The 16,806-nt window shown below is 43.0% G+C and overlaps 1 protein-coding gene across 3 annotated transcripts; it reads right to left on the bottom strand.

Annotated features, from left to right (window-relative positions):
- Positions 1–1,671: 1,671 nt before the first annotated feature.
- LOC143036559 (uncharacterized) lies at positions 1,672–13,270 on the bottom strand. Of its 3 annotated transcripts, none has more exons than XM_076204073.1 (8): positions 12,925–13,096; positions 7,591–9,209; positions 7,088–7,166; positions 6,014–6,195; positions 5,522–5,666; positions 4,472–4,561; positions 3,814–3,895; positions 1,672–3,087 (listed from the first exon to the last, which is right to left on the bottom strand). In XM_076204073.1, exons 2-8 carry the CDS (start codon positions 9,164–9,166, stop codon positions 2,926–2,928), a joined length of 2,316 nt encoding a protein of 771 aa, XP_076060188.1. In that variant the 5' UTR covers positions 9,167–9,209; positions 12,925–13,096; the 3' UTR covers positions 1,672–2,925. The 3 variants fall into 3 exon arrangements, with proteins under 3 accessions (XP_076060188.1, XP_076060186.1, XP_076060185.1); XM_076204071.1 differs by lacking the exon at positions 12,925–13,096 and adding an exon at positions 10,969–11,043; XM_076204070.1 differs by lacking the exon at positions 12,925–13,096 and adding an exon at positions 13,118–13,270 and having other exon boundaries at positions 1,673–3,087.
- Positions 13,271–16,806: the final 3,536 nt, after the last annotated feature.

Below are 16,806 nucleotides of genomic sequence, written 5' to 3'. Positions count from 1 at the left end.
CACACACACACACACACACACACACACACACACACACACACACACACACACACACACACACACACACACACACACACACACACACTGTTCGAACGTGCGAAGATAATTCCTATTTACACGAAGGCTACATATTTTGTGTGTAATTACGAGAACAAAACACATAATTGCACACCCAATCACAAGTCCTCACACCATGCATATACGTACGCGCACGCTCGCACACACACAAGTTGGACGAAAAAGTGGTGTGTGCAAAAACAATTCATGAATTTAAAAACAATTTAGATAAAATGGGATATGAAGAAGGGACACCACGAGCATAGCTCCCCTTCCCGTAAAATAGAACTAGGTAAATACAACTAGGTAAATACACAGATCAGATGTCTTAAAATACGTGAAGAAATACAGTTTTCCATATAGATGCATCAATGTGTGAAATAGTTTAGAAGGTGATATAGCCCAAGCTCAAACAAAACATGAGTGAAAATCTAAATATAATTGGAAATCAAAGATATAGATTAAGTTGGAACCGTGCATGAATTTCAGTCTGGGTGTGTTAGAACGTTAGAGAATAGGAAACGGGACCGACGAGCGTAGCTCCTTTCCTATATGCTACAATTAGATAAACACACACACACACACACACACACACACACACACACACACACACACACACACACACACACACACACACACACACACACACACAGTTCGACGGCGCAGTGGTACCGTTCGGAACCGCTAATTCAGTGGATTTAGTTCGATTCCCGCCCAGGGCAAGTTGTTTTGTGTGTGTGTGTGGGGGGGTGGGGGTCACAGCATTACCCACAGAATGGTCATATATGAGCGCTGAGCTCTCATTCGGCAGGGTAACAGCTGTCGATCACGAGTCGAACACGTGATCTAAGACCATGGTGAATCACACATATAAGCACACACGAACACAAACATGTACACGCATGCACGCACGCACGCACACACACACACACACACACACACACACACACACACACACACACACACACACACACACACACACACACACACACACACACACACACACACACACACACACACACACACACTCACACACCCCGCCCACGCGTGGAAAACATAAGAATAAAGGAGACTGCAAGAGACCATAAGGCCTACACTTGGCAGTTCCATGGAGGGAGTTACAAAACCTGGTCAGCGTGGTTTGGTGATGTTTCGGGAATTCCGCCGTTGGGTCCGTCTCAATCGGGAGCAGGTTGTTCATATGACGTTGGTACACTTCTCTCCCATGATTGGTCCGCTTTGGCATTGCTTCAGTTTATCATCTCTCTTTTCTCACCTTCTTAACTTTAATATGATCTCTACGATGAATCTCTCTCTCTCTCTCTCTCTCTCTCTCTCTCTCTCTCTCTCTCTCTCTCTCTGTCTCTGTCTTTCTTTTTCTCTTTCTATCTATCTGTCTCTCTTTCTCAGTCTCTCCGTTTTTCTGTCTCTGTCTCTCTGTCTCTCCGTTTCTCTGTCTCTGTTTCTCTATCTCTGTTCCTCTGTTTCTCTCTGTCTCTGTTTCTGTCTCTCTCTGTTTCTCTCTCTCTCTGTTTCTCTCTCTCTCTGTTTCTCTCTCTCTCTCTCTCTCTCTCTCTCTCTCTCTCTCTATCTATCTCTCTCTCTCAGGTTTTCACGCGCAGTACTTTAACTTGCGTCCGGCGGCTCCTCGCGAGAAGACAGGCTCAAGAATCAAGACGGGAAGTTCACTATCGTACAAATGCGTAGTTGGTGAGATTAAACCTTTCAGTTGTCATATTTCTTTATTTTGTGCCGATTTGCGGCTCCTACTTCTTGCATTCACAAGCTCTTTCTCGTACATCATAAGTGGTAATGTATGCAAATGTGCGCGTACCTCGATATGAACCACAAGAAACAAATAAAATGCATACATACATACATGCATACATACGTACATACGTACATACGTACATACATACATACATACATACATACATACATACATACATACATACATACATACATACATACATACATATACCAAAGGCTTTTTCCCCCTTACACGGGAGGTAGCCAAAAAGAAAAAGGCATAGAAACCGCTCCCACCCATTCCATCCCCTACATACTCCCCTCCCCTCCACCCTCCTCCCTCCCTCACATCTTGGCACCTCCTGGATGACGGGTCATCCCTGCATCACGTCCACTGCCCTGGGTTAGAAGCAGTGTCGTAAGACCCAGGGTAGTGGACAGGGTGGAGGTATGACCCGTCAAATAAAATACAAAAAAGAATAAAAAGGTTTTACACAATACTATGCAAAAGTCAGTTTTCAAAGTGTAAATATTTGTTGAAAGATTTTCAACTCAGGTGAAATAGATTGATCAGTAGTCGTACATACATATATCAAAGGCTTTTTCCCTCCTTAAAAGTAGTCGTTATCCAGGTATACTAGACACAAGTAGTCGTTATCCAGGTATATCAAACACAAGTAGTCGTTATCCAGGTATACCAGACAACTTTTTCCCTCTTACAAGTAGTCTTTACCCAGGTATATCAGACACAAGTAGTCGTTATCCAGGTATACTAGACACAAGTAGTCGTTATCCAGGTATATCAAACACAAGTAGTCGTTATCCAGGTATACCTGACAACTTTTTCCCTCTTACAAGTAGTCTTTACCCAGGTATATCAGACACAAGTAGTCGTTATCCAGGTATACCAGACAACTTTTTCCCTCTTACAAGTAGTCGTTATCCAGGTACACCAGATACAAGTAGTCGTTATCCAGGTATACCAGACAACTTTTTCCCTCTTACAAGTAGTCGTTACCCAGGTATACCAAACACAAGTAGTCTTTATCCAGGTATACCAGACAACTTTTTCCCTCTTACAAGTAGTCTTTATCCAGGTATACCAGACACAAGTAGTCGTTATCCAGGTATACCAGATACCCGTGAAGCAGGGTACTCGGCCATGGTGATGGTGGTGGTAGCAGACAGCTTTCGCGACGGATTTCCGTTCGCTGTCTCATACTCCCCTCTCCCCCATAGCCTCAGACTCCATTTCCGCCAAGTCTGGGCTCGCTTCTTCACCTGCAAGACGGGGAAGATTAAGCAACTTGGTTAAGACACAGGGTAGGGCTGCATCACTAGTGTCACGGGCTCTCAGGCACGCGCGCACGCACACACACACACACACACACACACACACACACACACACACACACACACACACACACGCACGCACACGCACACACACATACATCCGGGAGATTAATAATTGTCGATCACGAGTCTAACACGTGATCCAAGAACATGGTGAATCACACACACACACACACACACACACACACACACACACACACACACACACACACACACACACACACACACACACACACACCCGGGAGGTTAATAACTGTCGATTACGAGTCTAACACGTGATCCAAGAACATGGTGAATCACACAAACACACACACACACACACACACACACACACACACACACACACACACACACACACACACACACACACACACACACACACACACACACACACACACACACACACACACACACGCACTACTTGTAACTACTACTTCCTACTAAAACTACACTCAATCTTTTTGTTACCGCTACTACTGAATTGTTTCTACTAAGAATTGCACAACTACTACTGTCATTATTCTTGATGTCGATTTCACAAATCTCACCAAAGTTTTCCACATCATCAGTTCACCAAAACAAATAAAAAAGTTTGTTGTATTTGTGAAATGCAACTATGAAATGCAACAACAAACAACGAATGTTGTTATTTACCAGCGCTAAGGTAGAAGGCTTTCCGACAAAGATGATGAAGATAAAAACGCCCTGAAGGGAGTTGAACACATCCACCACCAACCTAAAAAAAAAAAAAAGAAAAAGAAAAAAAATCAGAGAAAAAAAGACAAGACACAAGACATATATTCAGTAGTTTTTACAAATACAAACAAGAACAGATGTGTATATTATTTAATCTGTGTACTCAACTTCTACAAGCGTAAACAGGAAAGCACTTGGATAAAGATGTGTAGTGGAGTGTGTGTGTGTGTGTGTGTGTGTGTGTGTGTGTGTGTGTGTGTGTGTGTGTGTGTGTGTGTGTGTGTGTGTGTGTGTGTGGATATGCGGATCAAGAATTGGCTCTTCACACTTATCTTCGCTGGTATTAGCACCAAAGACCTAAGTTTCACCATCCAGCCTCACTCATTCCATCGCACTTCACCGGAGCACTATCTTCGACGATCACCGACGGAGTGTCATGAGCAAGTGTGTGTGTGTGTGTTTGTGTGTGTGTGTGTGTGTGTGTGTGTGTGTGTGTGTGTGTGTGTGTGTGTGTGTGTGTGTGTGTGTGTGTGTGTGTGTGTGTGTGTGTGTGTGTGTGTGTGTGTGTGTGTGTGTGTCTTCAGTGGATAGCCTCTGGGAGGAGAAAGGCACTCACCCCAAGTAGCAGACATGGGAATACCACAACACAAGTTCGTTGATCCAAGCCAAACCCATGATGACGAACAGCTTCATGTATAACCAAACCCTGACAACAAGAAAGTTGATGAAAGGACATTATTTCCGGCCATGTCTCAAGAAAACGATGTAAATATTCAGCCAAGACGATGCCAAATAACCGCGCTGATTTCTGCAGATAATTAGGGAATCTAGACATCTTCTTCAGTAGAGGGGAAGAATGGATGGATGTTAATTAATCTGAAACAGTTTTTAAGTATCTAGAATGCGACATTTGCACAAAATCATGCAGCAATATATATATATATATTTTTTACATTATTACGAAATCTGTGGCACGACGGGAAAGTGCCCGTCTCGCAACTGCCTAGTTGAGGGTTCGAATCCTGCACTCGTTTCCGGTCCCCAGCAGTCCCTAAAGTGTAGGGCAAAGGTGATGGTATAGGTTGCAGCTCCTAGGCGCCCCCTGGGGTATGTTCCCCACCTTCTTCTTCTTCTGAAACTATTCTCTGTGGGGTAATCAATCTGAGAAACTCCTGTTTGTGTTAGCGTTTTTTTTATCCATTATAATCCACTAGATGTCCTATATTCCTCTTATCTTATCTGTTTGATCGTATGTTTATATTCTTTTACATTTTTTTTCTCGTTCGAGCTCAGTATAAGCTGTAAGTTTTCAAGCTGACATGATTTCCGATTGTGAATCGATTGTAATCTTTAACCAGTTCTCCCGTCCTCCTGTTTCCTATTTTTAATTATCAACCATCTGATGAAAATGTGCATTGACACTAGCTCAATGTAGAAATAAACAATGTTGACACTTCTCTATTGTCACTAAAACCTCTTATATCCTCATTTAAATATTTCGTCAGCAAAACTCAGCACGTCTATCCTTGGTAACAAAATAGAAAAGTTATCATTTTTTATGTCGATATACAATGTCACTGAGAAGCATTTTCCGCATACACTGGAAGCATTCGCTATATGATATAATGAAACCGATGATAACCAAGAAGGGTGTAAATTGACATACCTCTCTTTGTATTGCTTGGCGAGAACTTTGGTGTTGAGTTGAAACGCTCTAGCCAGGATGATGATCACGTGCACGAACAAAAGGGCGTTGATCAGCAGTAATATCAGGAGGAAGGAAAAGAAGTAAATCCAGGTGCTGTGGTTGTCTTTTAAAAACAAAAAAGAAAACAAGGAGTCGATATTACATAGTGAATATATATATATATATATATATATCAACCACAATACACTTTAGTTCTAAGCTATGAACATCGAGAGACTCTAGGAGGCCAACATACAGAAACTGAAACGTGGTACAGCCAAGGACTCGAACCTGGTCTAGCACGTGACAACTGTTGGTGACTTAACCAATTGCGCCATATATATATATATATATACATATATATATACACACACATATATATATATATATATATATATATATATATATATATATATATATATATATATATATATCTATATAATATGCACATGGGGATTCGTGCATGATTACCTTCAAACCAGCACGTTTTGGTGCCGAAGCCAGGTCTGACCAGAGGCGAGTCTCCGTCGCCTCGTTTTGGTTGGAACTCGATAACCAGGGCTGTGATCATCAGCAGGGAGGGAATTCCCCAACTGTACACGCAGTACCACCTCAAGCGCCGACTCGACGAATCTTGAGGCGGAAGCATTCTTCTGCTCAAGAAAACAAGCAGGTGAATAGATCCAGAAAGTAGGTAACTAAATGAATATGTATATGAATAATCGAATAAAGAAATGATTAAACTAAAATGGAATAAGGTTAAATGAACCAAATAAATACGGTAAATAGACAGTTCAATAAAAAAAACATTCGTAGACAGATACTTGGGTAAACAACGGGTCAGTAGGTGACCTGGTGCTTCCAGGGGAAGAAGTCGCTACTTTATGGTACGCACTGGTAGTCGTTGGAGGCAGAGCTCAAACTTGCATTTACGCGTCTCCCTCGCCCTCCCCCGCCTATTGATTTCTATATTTGCATTAGTAGAGATAACATTTACTACTCTGAAAGGAAAGAAAGAGTGGGAATATTTCCCTTGCCACGTCGATGATCTTTGACAGAAACGGCGAAGGATCTATTTTGGGACAGGAAGCACCATCAGTCCTCAGCCCGGCTTACTCTCTCACACTTCATGAGCAAGGGCTTCCAATACTGGCCTAACAAGGTTTCGAATCAATGTGTGTGTGTGTGTGTGTGTGTGTGTGTGTGTGTGATAGAAAGCTATTGCCCTCGTCAGGGAGAGTCCATAACTCGTATCAACTGACTTATGTGTAATGCTATGACCTTGCACATTACACAAACCTATCGCCTTGCACAAGGGAGACAGTGACATCTTGTAGTGTTAGTGGAGGCTTCCACGTTGTTATGAGTGGGGTGGGACCTCGGTTCTCCAGCGTATATCAGACACAATTACTCGTTATCCAGGTATACTAGGCACAAGTAGTCGTTATCCAGGTATGTCAGACACTCGTGAAGCCGAGTATTCTGTTAATGTACTAGTGATGGGTACAAGTTCGATGGAAATAGCAAACTTTGTCCTTCACCTACCTCAGTGCCCACCACAGATCAAAACTCATGACGTTGCTCCAGAAGTAGGCTGCAAGAAGTCCGAAGTAAGCCGTCATACCTGCAATGTATATAAAGCCGGGTTATCCTTCTGAAAACGTGGAAATGCAGAAGAAGAGGAAACCTATTGTTCGGGAGGACAGCAGGCCATTCTTCCTCTTTTTCCTTTTCTTCTTCTCCTTCTTCTTCTTCCCCTTCTTCTTCTTTTTCGATTTCTTCCTCTCTTCATCCCCCTTCTTTTCTTTTTACTTGTCATGCGAACAAATATTTTGTATACCATGGGAATTTAATGCATCTACTCACATAACCATAACAGTGGACTTCAAAATGATTGCCTATGCTGGTAACAAATAGTGACAAAAAGAAAGAAAAAAATCGTGACGTTAAGCAATAGGGGAATGGTAAGAAGGGTACAAAAACAAAATTATTACAAAGATATATTTCGACACCTGTCAGCATTCTGTACTGGGAACATTTGTACTTGCCTGCAACAATGCATCCCACTTTGCTCATCTGTCGCGCTGCCAGCTGGACGATGGCCAAGCCCAAGAAGCCCAGAAAGAGCGACGTAGCATAACAGAGGAGAAACCGGCTCGGCAGCAGGCCTCTCAGTTCGGAGATGCTCGCGTAGACCCCGATGGTGACAAGGAGGAAGACACAGGAGATGAGCAAGAGGATGCCCTTGGCTGTGGCTATGTCAGGACAAGTTTCTCTCGCACAAGTCACCAACATGGCGGAGAAGTTACTTCCGTGGATGTCGACCGTGTGGTCCAGACAGTACTCGGAAGCTGAGTAGCTTTCGTCCAGGGAGGGGAGGACAAGAGTCCCATCCCGATGTAACACGTAGTCTTCGTGTTCGGTGGCGTTCACCATCATATGGCAAAGAGGGAAGCCGGTAATGAGGGTGTACCCTGGCGAGGCCTCCTGGAAGACGGGTTGCCACTCCACGCCGAGTTCGACCGGCTCGCAGAGAGAAGAGTAGACGCTGAAGCTCAGGCCTCTGTCACAACACTTCCTGACACAAGTCGAATTCGAGCACAGGCTCTCATGCTCTTTGTCGGGGTCGATACTACAGACGAGGGCCTCGTACGTGGTACCTTCCCTTTCCCGCTGGAGGCAGAAAGAGGAGTCGGGCCTGGTGTCCGTGACATGGTCTCGTGTTTTCCAGACGAGAGAAGTGTGGCCGTGACCTACATACATAAGATGAGATGTAGTGCCGTTTAGGTAGATCCGGTCCAGTCGTTCCATCATATCGCACGTGGGCCTGGCGGCGTGCACGGCGGTGAGGTCCCATTCTTGCAGCTTGTAATGGACAAGGAGAGGCAACTTCAGACTCGGCTGTCCTTCGTGGTCATAAACTCCAGAGGTGTTCCCATGGATTTCCTCCTCCGGCAAAGCGGAAGTGTGACAGAAGGGGACAACAGGAGGAGGAAGGCAAACGGAGGCTATCAAGGCAACTTCGTGAGTCGCATGTGGAACGTGGTCTAAGCAGTAGAGATCAGTCGAGTACAACTCTTCTGTCTGGTAATCCTTCAGTCTTCCATCGGTCATCAAAACGAAATAATTTTCGTCTAAGGTAAGCAAGTTGTTCGGCGCAGGACACTCGAGTTCTCTGACGAGGACCTCTTTCCACTGGGAAGTGAAAATAATGTAATCGTCCGTTTCACCACTCACGATCTCTGACGTGTTCCCAGAGTGACACTTGCCCTCTTGCCAGTAATTGTCTAGGCCACAGTGGCACTTCCGGATGGTGGACTTGCCGATCTGGTCGACGATGTAGTCGGGTACGTCCATATAGTAATCGTAGTAGTCATCATTATCAACAGCCCCCACGTAATCCGATATCTTGTTGAATGGATCTGAGGACCTGAGTGTCCCTTCACTGTAAGCGATGCTAGTGGGATTAGTTGGTTCATCAGTTACCAAAGTCGGACCATTTTCTGGAACACTGGTGAGTGCACGGACCCTTGTACTACACAGAGAGAAGCCGTACAGCACAAGGGCAGTCAAACACATTCTGCAGCCCGTCCTCATTGAAGAATCTCTCAGGGTGTGACTCATAGAGCTATTGGAGACTTAGACATGGGCTTCTTGCCCTCCAGACCTGTTTGACAAATCACAAGAGGGTTTAGATGATTTTATATCTTTGATTTGCATACAGCTTTTTTCTTGGGATTATTTCATATAATTAACCTACGAAAAGATCTTCAGCTCACAGACTAAGAGTCTAGATTAGTGCACAGATGGACAGATGCGGGAAATATTTCAAAACATGTTCACTGAAAGTATTTGTAGAAGGAAAAGCGACATTCTAATCAATCTCATCCAAAATGTCTCGATAGAAAAAAAAAACAGGAAGGTATTGCGGAAACCATCCACATTGTAGAATGGAACCGCAACCAATTATAAACACTCAAACAGTAGATTTATAAGTCCTTCCGTCGCAAAGATGCATAATGCCCAACCCCGCGTCTCCTATTGGCCACTGGCAGGTAATCAGGAAAGTAAATTTCATTGATGTTCCGTTCTATAAATGTAGCCTGTCACCCCTCAGAACCCCATGGATTTCGTCATTTACTCTAAAAATAAGAACACATTGATTCTCTTACTATAGAACAATCCTACCAGTAAACTTTCTGTGCTACAACGCAGTCGTCTTGTGTACAAATATACATGCAAACAAGGGAATTAAATCCCTTCATTCTTCATACACAGGACTTTGCTCCACTAAAATTACTAGAAGAATCAGCCTACATTTACAGAACGGAGCACCAAAAATTCATATTAGATCATGAAACAACACTACTCTGACTAGGACCATGATGGTAGAAAATGTTTTAATAATAACACAATCACAGGACGCAGGAAGACTGCAAATCCTTGAAGCTGTCCTGAGAGAACAGCTTCAGTGAACCTGCATCCAGGAGAGATCTTCCCTCGACGTGGAACAGGGCAAGACTGATGACGTCACCGTCCTAGACTGGCGAAACCAAAGCATCTGATTGGTACAGGATTTCTTTGCATCGACACACTTGATTGGCCATCGCGTCTCTCTCTTTTGCTCGTATGAGCTATATTTTTGGAACTTGATATATGGTAATACTCCGGACTCCAACCTTTCTCATTACTTTTGTAAACGTACATAGTGTACAACACGTCAATCACTTAACTTTAACTTTCTCTTTTCCTGAGTTTGACTGATGTCCTGCGAACGAGTGAAAGACGTTTCAAATGCAGAAAGTAAGTCTATAGTTAGACTTATTAAAAATCCTCATATGAAGATCATTACCGCAGAGATTGCTGTATTCTTCAAAGATACTGTATATATATGTATGCACGGGCGCGCGCGCGTGTGTGTGCGTGCCTGCGTGTGTGTGTGCGTGCGTGTGTGTGCTCGCGCGCGTGTGTGTGCGTGCGTGCGTGTGTGTGTGCGTGTGTGTGCTCGCGCGCGTGTGTGTATGTGTATGTGTATGTGTAAGAGATGTTCCTCACGTAATCGATGTTGCAGTAATATATAGAAGGCAACGAAGTGCGCTCACTAGACAAGAAATGGGTCTTATTATTCACCACTCCTGACAACATGACCGTGACCATCATGTACTCTTCTTGAACGTCACGCGGATTGAAACTGTCGGTTTGTCTTCAGCTGTGGAACACATAACCCGCGTACTCGTTTCACGCACGTTGACTGATAAGAGACAATGTTTCCGTTTTTTTCTTAAACTTGATTTTTACACCCATAGGTAGGCAAACGCGAGTTTTAACACACGTATTCTGAAGTTTTGTGTCCAACCTTTTCTTTCTCTGAGGACGACACAAAGATGGATGAAGTAGCTTGTTTACGGAAACTGAAATAGAATTACTTGACACACGATACGAAGATGGTCTTACTCCTGCAGTACTGCTACTACTTGAGTGTCCTTCTCATTTAATACGATTCCCACCGGACGAACTCTGTATCAGCGGATGCCGCATCCTATCTGGCGTTAGACCCATCCTTGACTATGCGGTATAGATTTGGTCTTCGTTTTATAGAATGGACATCAAATTACTAGAATCTGTACGGAGGAGAATGACCAAAATGATACATTGGCTCAGAAATTTACCTTACGAAGAGAAGCTCAGACACCTTAACTTACACTCTCTGGAAAGACGCAGAGTGCGGGGTGATGTAATAGAAGTGTTCACGTGGACCAAAGGCTTTAACAAGGGTGACGCACACAAGGTCATCATATTAAGACAACAGGGCAGGACTCGCAGTAATTGATTAAAAATGGACCAATTTAGATTTAAGAAGGAAATAGGCAACAATTGATTTACTAATAGGGTGGTCAACGAATGGAATAGACTTAGTAACCATGTAGTGAGCGCTGAAACTATCGGTTGTTTTAAGAAACGATTAGACAACTTTATGGATAGGGATGACAGGTGGTAATGAACATGGAACTGTCTAGTGTAGGCCTTATGGTCTCTCGCAGTCTCCTTCATTCTTATGTTCTTATGTACATTATTTTTCATAAGCATGCTAATCTCGCCATATAAAACACGGGAATTGACTAAGAAGGGTTTAAGAAAAAAGTATAAGCAAAATGGAAGCAAGATGTTTGTATCTCTAAATGCCATGTCATTTTGTTCTTGTACCTCTATCTTTGAAGAAAAAAAAAATCGTATCTGATTTCTTGTCTATGGGCAAGTATAAAAAACAATCCGGGAGACACGAAACAAAATGTGGACACTTACTGTGTTCAAAGAATGGCACATTATTACATGAAAGTCTGTCAATTTAAGGCTCTTTTTGGTTTTAGAAGAGCTCTACACTAGAATTGCACAACACAGCCATCAAACATCATAAACAGGAGGAAACGTGATATCACCGGACTACAAAGGCACCGCCGATGACGATGACACATATTACAGACGAATATAAAAGTGTTTTTAGACTACATGAATGAGACAATTGTGAAAAAAAAAAGTCACAGAATGCCTGATCCGGTATGCTCCCTGCGCGCAAAGAAGGATGCAGAAAGGATTCAAGAGGAATGGGCAAGAATCTGCAAAGGATTGCGATCAAATTGCTTCCGAGACTCACAGATGATACGTGCAAAGAGATTAAAAGCAATGGATGTGCTACAGTTGTAGGAAAGAAGAGAAAGGGGTGATTCAGTACGGCAGAGGACCACGTGTTGAACTCGTGATCAACAGCTATTACCCGCACGGATGAGAGCTCAGATCTCGTATATGGCTTGAATAACTGCAATACTGCACACACACAGACACACACACACACACACACACACACACACACACACACACACACACACACACACACACACACACACACACACACACACGCGACTCCTTGCCCACCAGAGTTGGAGTGTCGGCTTGCAGTGCGGCGATGCGGAAATTTTCAGCCCTGGGAGAGACTCGAACTAAGTGTGTGTGTGTGTGTGTGTGTGTGTGTGTGTGTGTGTGTATGTGTATGTGTGTGTGTGTGTTACTGTGGTCGAGTGCGGTACCACTACAAAAAGTAGTGCTCAGGTCATTCACAGGCTGACGAAAACAACATTGGAACGATGCTAATAAACACGGTTATCCACGTAGATACAATTCCTGAAACATCTCAAACGATGGTTTATATCTAGGAAAACCCGTAAGTAAATCTAAAACGAATTATGGTCGCCAAAAAAAAAAAAAAAAAAAAAAAATAGACAAGATATACGACGCCACTCCACACGCTTTCAGCTTTCTCCCGAGATTGCTGCAGTGCACCTAATACCACTACAGTACCTCTCTCATTTCCATTTATGATTGGTCACCTTGTTCAAGTCACGTGTTTTACGGGCGTTCCCTTCATCCCTATCACCGAGCATCATCTCTTGGGATAAACTCAGGAATTCGTGCCACACTAAGCTGGAGAAGGCGTTCACGAATTGTACCAACACACTTCACAGCACATGCAGGTTGTCGTAGATGTAGGGTAGCTTTGGAAAACATGACAAAAGCACTTGCCTGTTCTTCCGATTTATTTCCAATGTTCACTTTGTGTTTGAGTAGATAGTTTAACAGTTTTCCTCAGAGTATGAACTGAGAAATTGGAAATTGTTATGAGTTGTCGACGTTTTGTGGATCACAAAAGAACGCTTTCACTTATGCAACCAACGGTTTCCGGGCAGGGCGCGTGATTCAGAGCAGGTATAGTTCATAGAAAACGGTTTTCTTTTTAGGGGCAACTTTAGTTTCTGTATCATGGACGAGTTGTGGTATGAATTTATTTCCCATCTATTTCTTACTTCTCTTTACCTTCCCTCAGGTATGATTGATTAAATCAAACCGAGCTTTTTCGTCTTTGAAGATATCTTCAAGGTACATAGACGGGAGACACAATTATAAAAGAATGAACTGGGGAACGCTGGATTCGTCGGGAAATCTCTCTCCATAACATGTTGTCAGTACAGTTTCCGTTCCTGGACTGTGGGTGCTCGCAAGGGCATCACATGCGTGTTTAATTATATTACGTATATGAAATTAAATAAAAAATCAAAAGAGCATTAGCTTATTTTACCTGTTCTCGCGGAACCCATAGGGACCTTTTGCGGAACCTTAATGTTCCGGGGAACCCTGGTTGAGGAACGCTGCTATAGACCTTCACACAAAGATGCCCCACACCCCTCTTCATCTCCTACAAGGGTCCAAAATCGCCGCGCAGCGCAGCATGTGATTACCAATACTTAAAAAAAAAGAAGTTGGAGATTTAATAGTTATCTATTTAAAGGTGAGCTCTGGGTTTTGCAGGCCGAGAAAAAATCATTTCCGTGCCAGGTTTTTCCACCCGTGGCAAGGGTTGGCCATCCCTGTCCTATGGAGATGTTGTGTCGAGATGCATTTTTTTCCCACCCGAGCATTGGGCGGGGAATGGGCAAGGCCCTTCATCCACAAGGAGCCAAGATAAAAGGGACATCTCGTGGGTTTTGGAATAGGCCAAGGATAATGAAAAACTAACCACCTGTTCATTATCTTGTATATACAGTATATCGACTTTACTCGCACACACACACACACACACACACACACACACACACACACACACACACACACACACACACACACACACACACACACACACACACACACACACACACACACACACACACACACACACACACACACACACACACACACACACACACACACACACACACACACACACACTACCACATCACATGACAACCATATTACTAAAATTGTGGATGGAATGTACTGATTATTGACGAACATAAAAGGGGCTCTCCATTACATGGACGAGGAGACGATAATACATAGTTATGGACCAAAGGAGACGACAATACATAGTTATGGACCAAAAGGTCCCATGACGGTATGCTCCTTCTTTGTAATCCTTTGTTGTTATGGAAATCCTGATTCATCTTAGATTAGGAGATGCAATGATGGTATGGTCTCCGAATGAGATTAATGATATATATATATATATATATATATATATATATATATATATATATATATATATATATATATATATATATATATATATATATATATATATATATATATATATATATATATGACAAAGCAAAGGGCGGCGATCACATTGGTTCCAGGTTTCTGTCAGAAGAAGACTTGTCGTTTCATCGCCTCCCCAGATACTCACCAACATTTGTCTCGTCGCTCATCCGGAGTCGTCACCAGTCTAGGTGCCTCCTCTTCCTTCCTTATTCCCGATCTCCCTGTGCTGTTCTTACTATTCTTCGAAGTCCATGCAGTCAGCAAGTCGCTGGAATCCCCAAGCAACATTGCCTTCCCACTTTCATTAATAGTTTTAACTGACACTCTCTGGAAAGACGCAGTGTGCGGGGTGATCTAATAGAGGTGTTCAAATGGACCAAAGGCTTTAACAAGGGTGATGCAAACAAGGTCACATCAAAACAACAGGGCAGGACTCGCAGTAATGGTTATAAACTAGACAAATTTAGATTTGAAAAGGAAATGGGCAAGAATTGGTTTACTAAAAGGGTGGTCGATGAATGGAATAAACTTAGTAACCATGTAGTAAGCGCTGAAACTATCGGTTGTTTTAAGAAACTATTAGGCAACTTTATGGATGGGGATGACAGGTGGTGATGGATACAGAGCTTACTAGTGTAGGTCTTATGGTCTCTTGCAGTCTCCTTCATTCTTATGTTCTTATGTTCTTAAATTGTTTCCTCGTCAAACCCAGACTTCGCCCATGTTTTCCATTACCGTTCTTAGCTCTGATCTCTTTATTATTCTCTAGGCAATGCTTGAACTAGATTCTGTTAGTTTAATCAGGTTTTTAGTTCTTATGATGGGAGCTTCGACTCTCACCAATTTTTGTCGAGCTGAGATGTATGACTTCTTCCTACAAAATATATTGTAGATTCCAACACATTAGATTCCATTTTCAACAGGGCCTACATCACAGATTACACTCGTACTGATTAAAGTATATCACTTCAGTAATGCACTCTCTCTCTCTCTCTCTCTCTCTCTCTCTCTCTCTCTCTCTCTCTCTCTAATTGAGTCCGCTCCTCTTCATCATCTATATTAATGATATAGATGTTGGGACTATTAACTGCATAGCTGAGTTTGCGGATGACACTAAATTGGGAAGTAAATGTCCCAACACCTAAAAGTGTAGAAATTCTTAGGTCAAACTTAAAGAAAGTGATAGAGTGGTCTGAGAAGTGGCTGATACCATTTAATCTGAACAAGTGTAAGATTATGCATATACGGGCATGCAGACCAGAGGGCAAACTATTGGGAAAAAAATTTGGGTGTCTTGATTAGCAGCGACCCCAAATCCTCAAAACAGTGTACTGAAGTAGAAAAGAAGGCACAAAGGAGGCTATTAGGTTACATCAGAAGACAGTTTTGTTACCGGAGCCAAGAAATAGTCTTGACACTTTACAGTTCTCTAGTTCATCCTCATCTAGAATACGCCGTCCAGTTTTGGTTGCTGAGCTTCAGGATGGACATGCAGAGGCTAGAACGAGTTCAGGCACGAGCAACGAAACTTAATCCAACACATGTTTAAAGTGATGTGTGAACGTATGAACGGGGTATTTGGTTGTCGAACACGTTGGTTAAACCCCAAATACCCCGTTCACACGTTCACACATCACTTTAAACACGTGTCTGTCGAACCGCGTTCGACGAACCGTTCGACCGTTTAAACGCCCTCTTAGACACATGGGCTAACAGAGATGTCTAAAGGCTTTGGGGCTCTTTTCTCAAGAAACCAGAAGGTCGCGAGGACATTTAACAGAGATTTTCGAAACACTTCAAGGGTTTGATAACATTGTCTATCGACATCTCTTCAGCTTGAACATAAATGCCACTCGCAATCGTGGGTGGAAACTCAATCCCCTTCGTCACTCTTGTGACAAGGTTGGGGACTATTTTATCTATAAAATCTGCAACACTTGGAACAGACTGCCCAAAGACGTGGTAAACGGTTCCTCAGACGATCAGCTCAAAAGTCGATTAGACAAGGTGCTACATGCATTAATGTAAGTCCTGGTGTGAATCCCCGGGAACCTTTTAACCCTACCTTCTCGGTATGGGTTGTAAAACCTTTTGAGGTACCGAGATTCCTTGTAACTCTCTCGCCCTCCCTTCCTCCCTCCCTCTCCCTCTCCCTCTCCCTCTCCCTTTCACTCTCT

Source organism: Oratosquilla oratoria, chromosome 20 (genome assembly GCF_046742065.1).
Source record: "Oratosquilla oratoria isolate Oo_2021 chromosome 20, ASM4674206v1, whole genome shotgun sequence".
Lineage (NCBI taxonomy): Eukaryota > Metazoa > Arthropoda > Malacostraca > Stomatopoda > Squillidae > Oratosquilla > Oratosquilla oratoria.
Note: the sequence above shows the minus strand (reverse complement) of the source record. Positions and strands in the feature narration are given on the sequence as shown.

Coding starts and splice junctions, on each gene's coding strand:
- LOC143036559 (XM_076204070.1), bottom strand. CDS start 9,166: ATGAGTCACACCCTGAGAGATTCTTCAATGAGGACGGGCTGCAGAATG. Junction 6,196..7,087: donor GATCTGTGGTGGGCACTGAG/GTAGGTGAAGGA, acceptor TTTCTTGAGCAG/AAGAATGCTTCCGCCTCAAG. Junction 4,562..5,521: donor GCCAAGCAATACAAAGAGAG/GTATGTCAATTT, acceptor TCTTGTTGTCAG/GGTTTGGTTATACATGAAGC.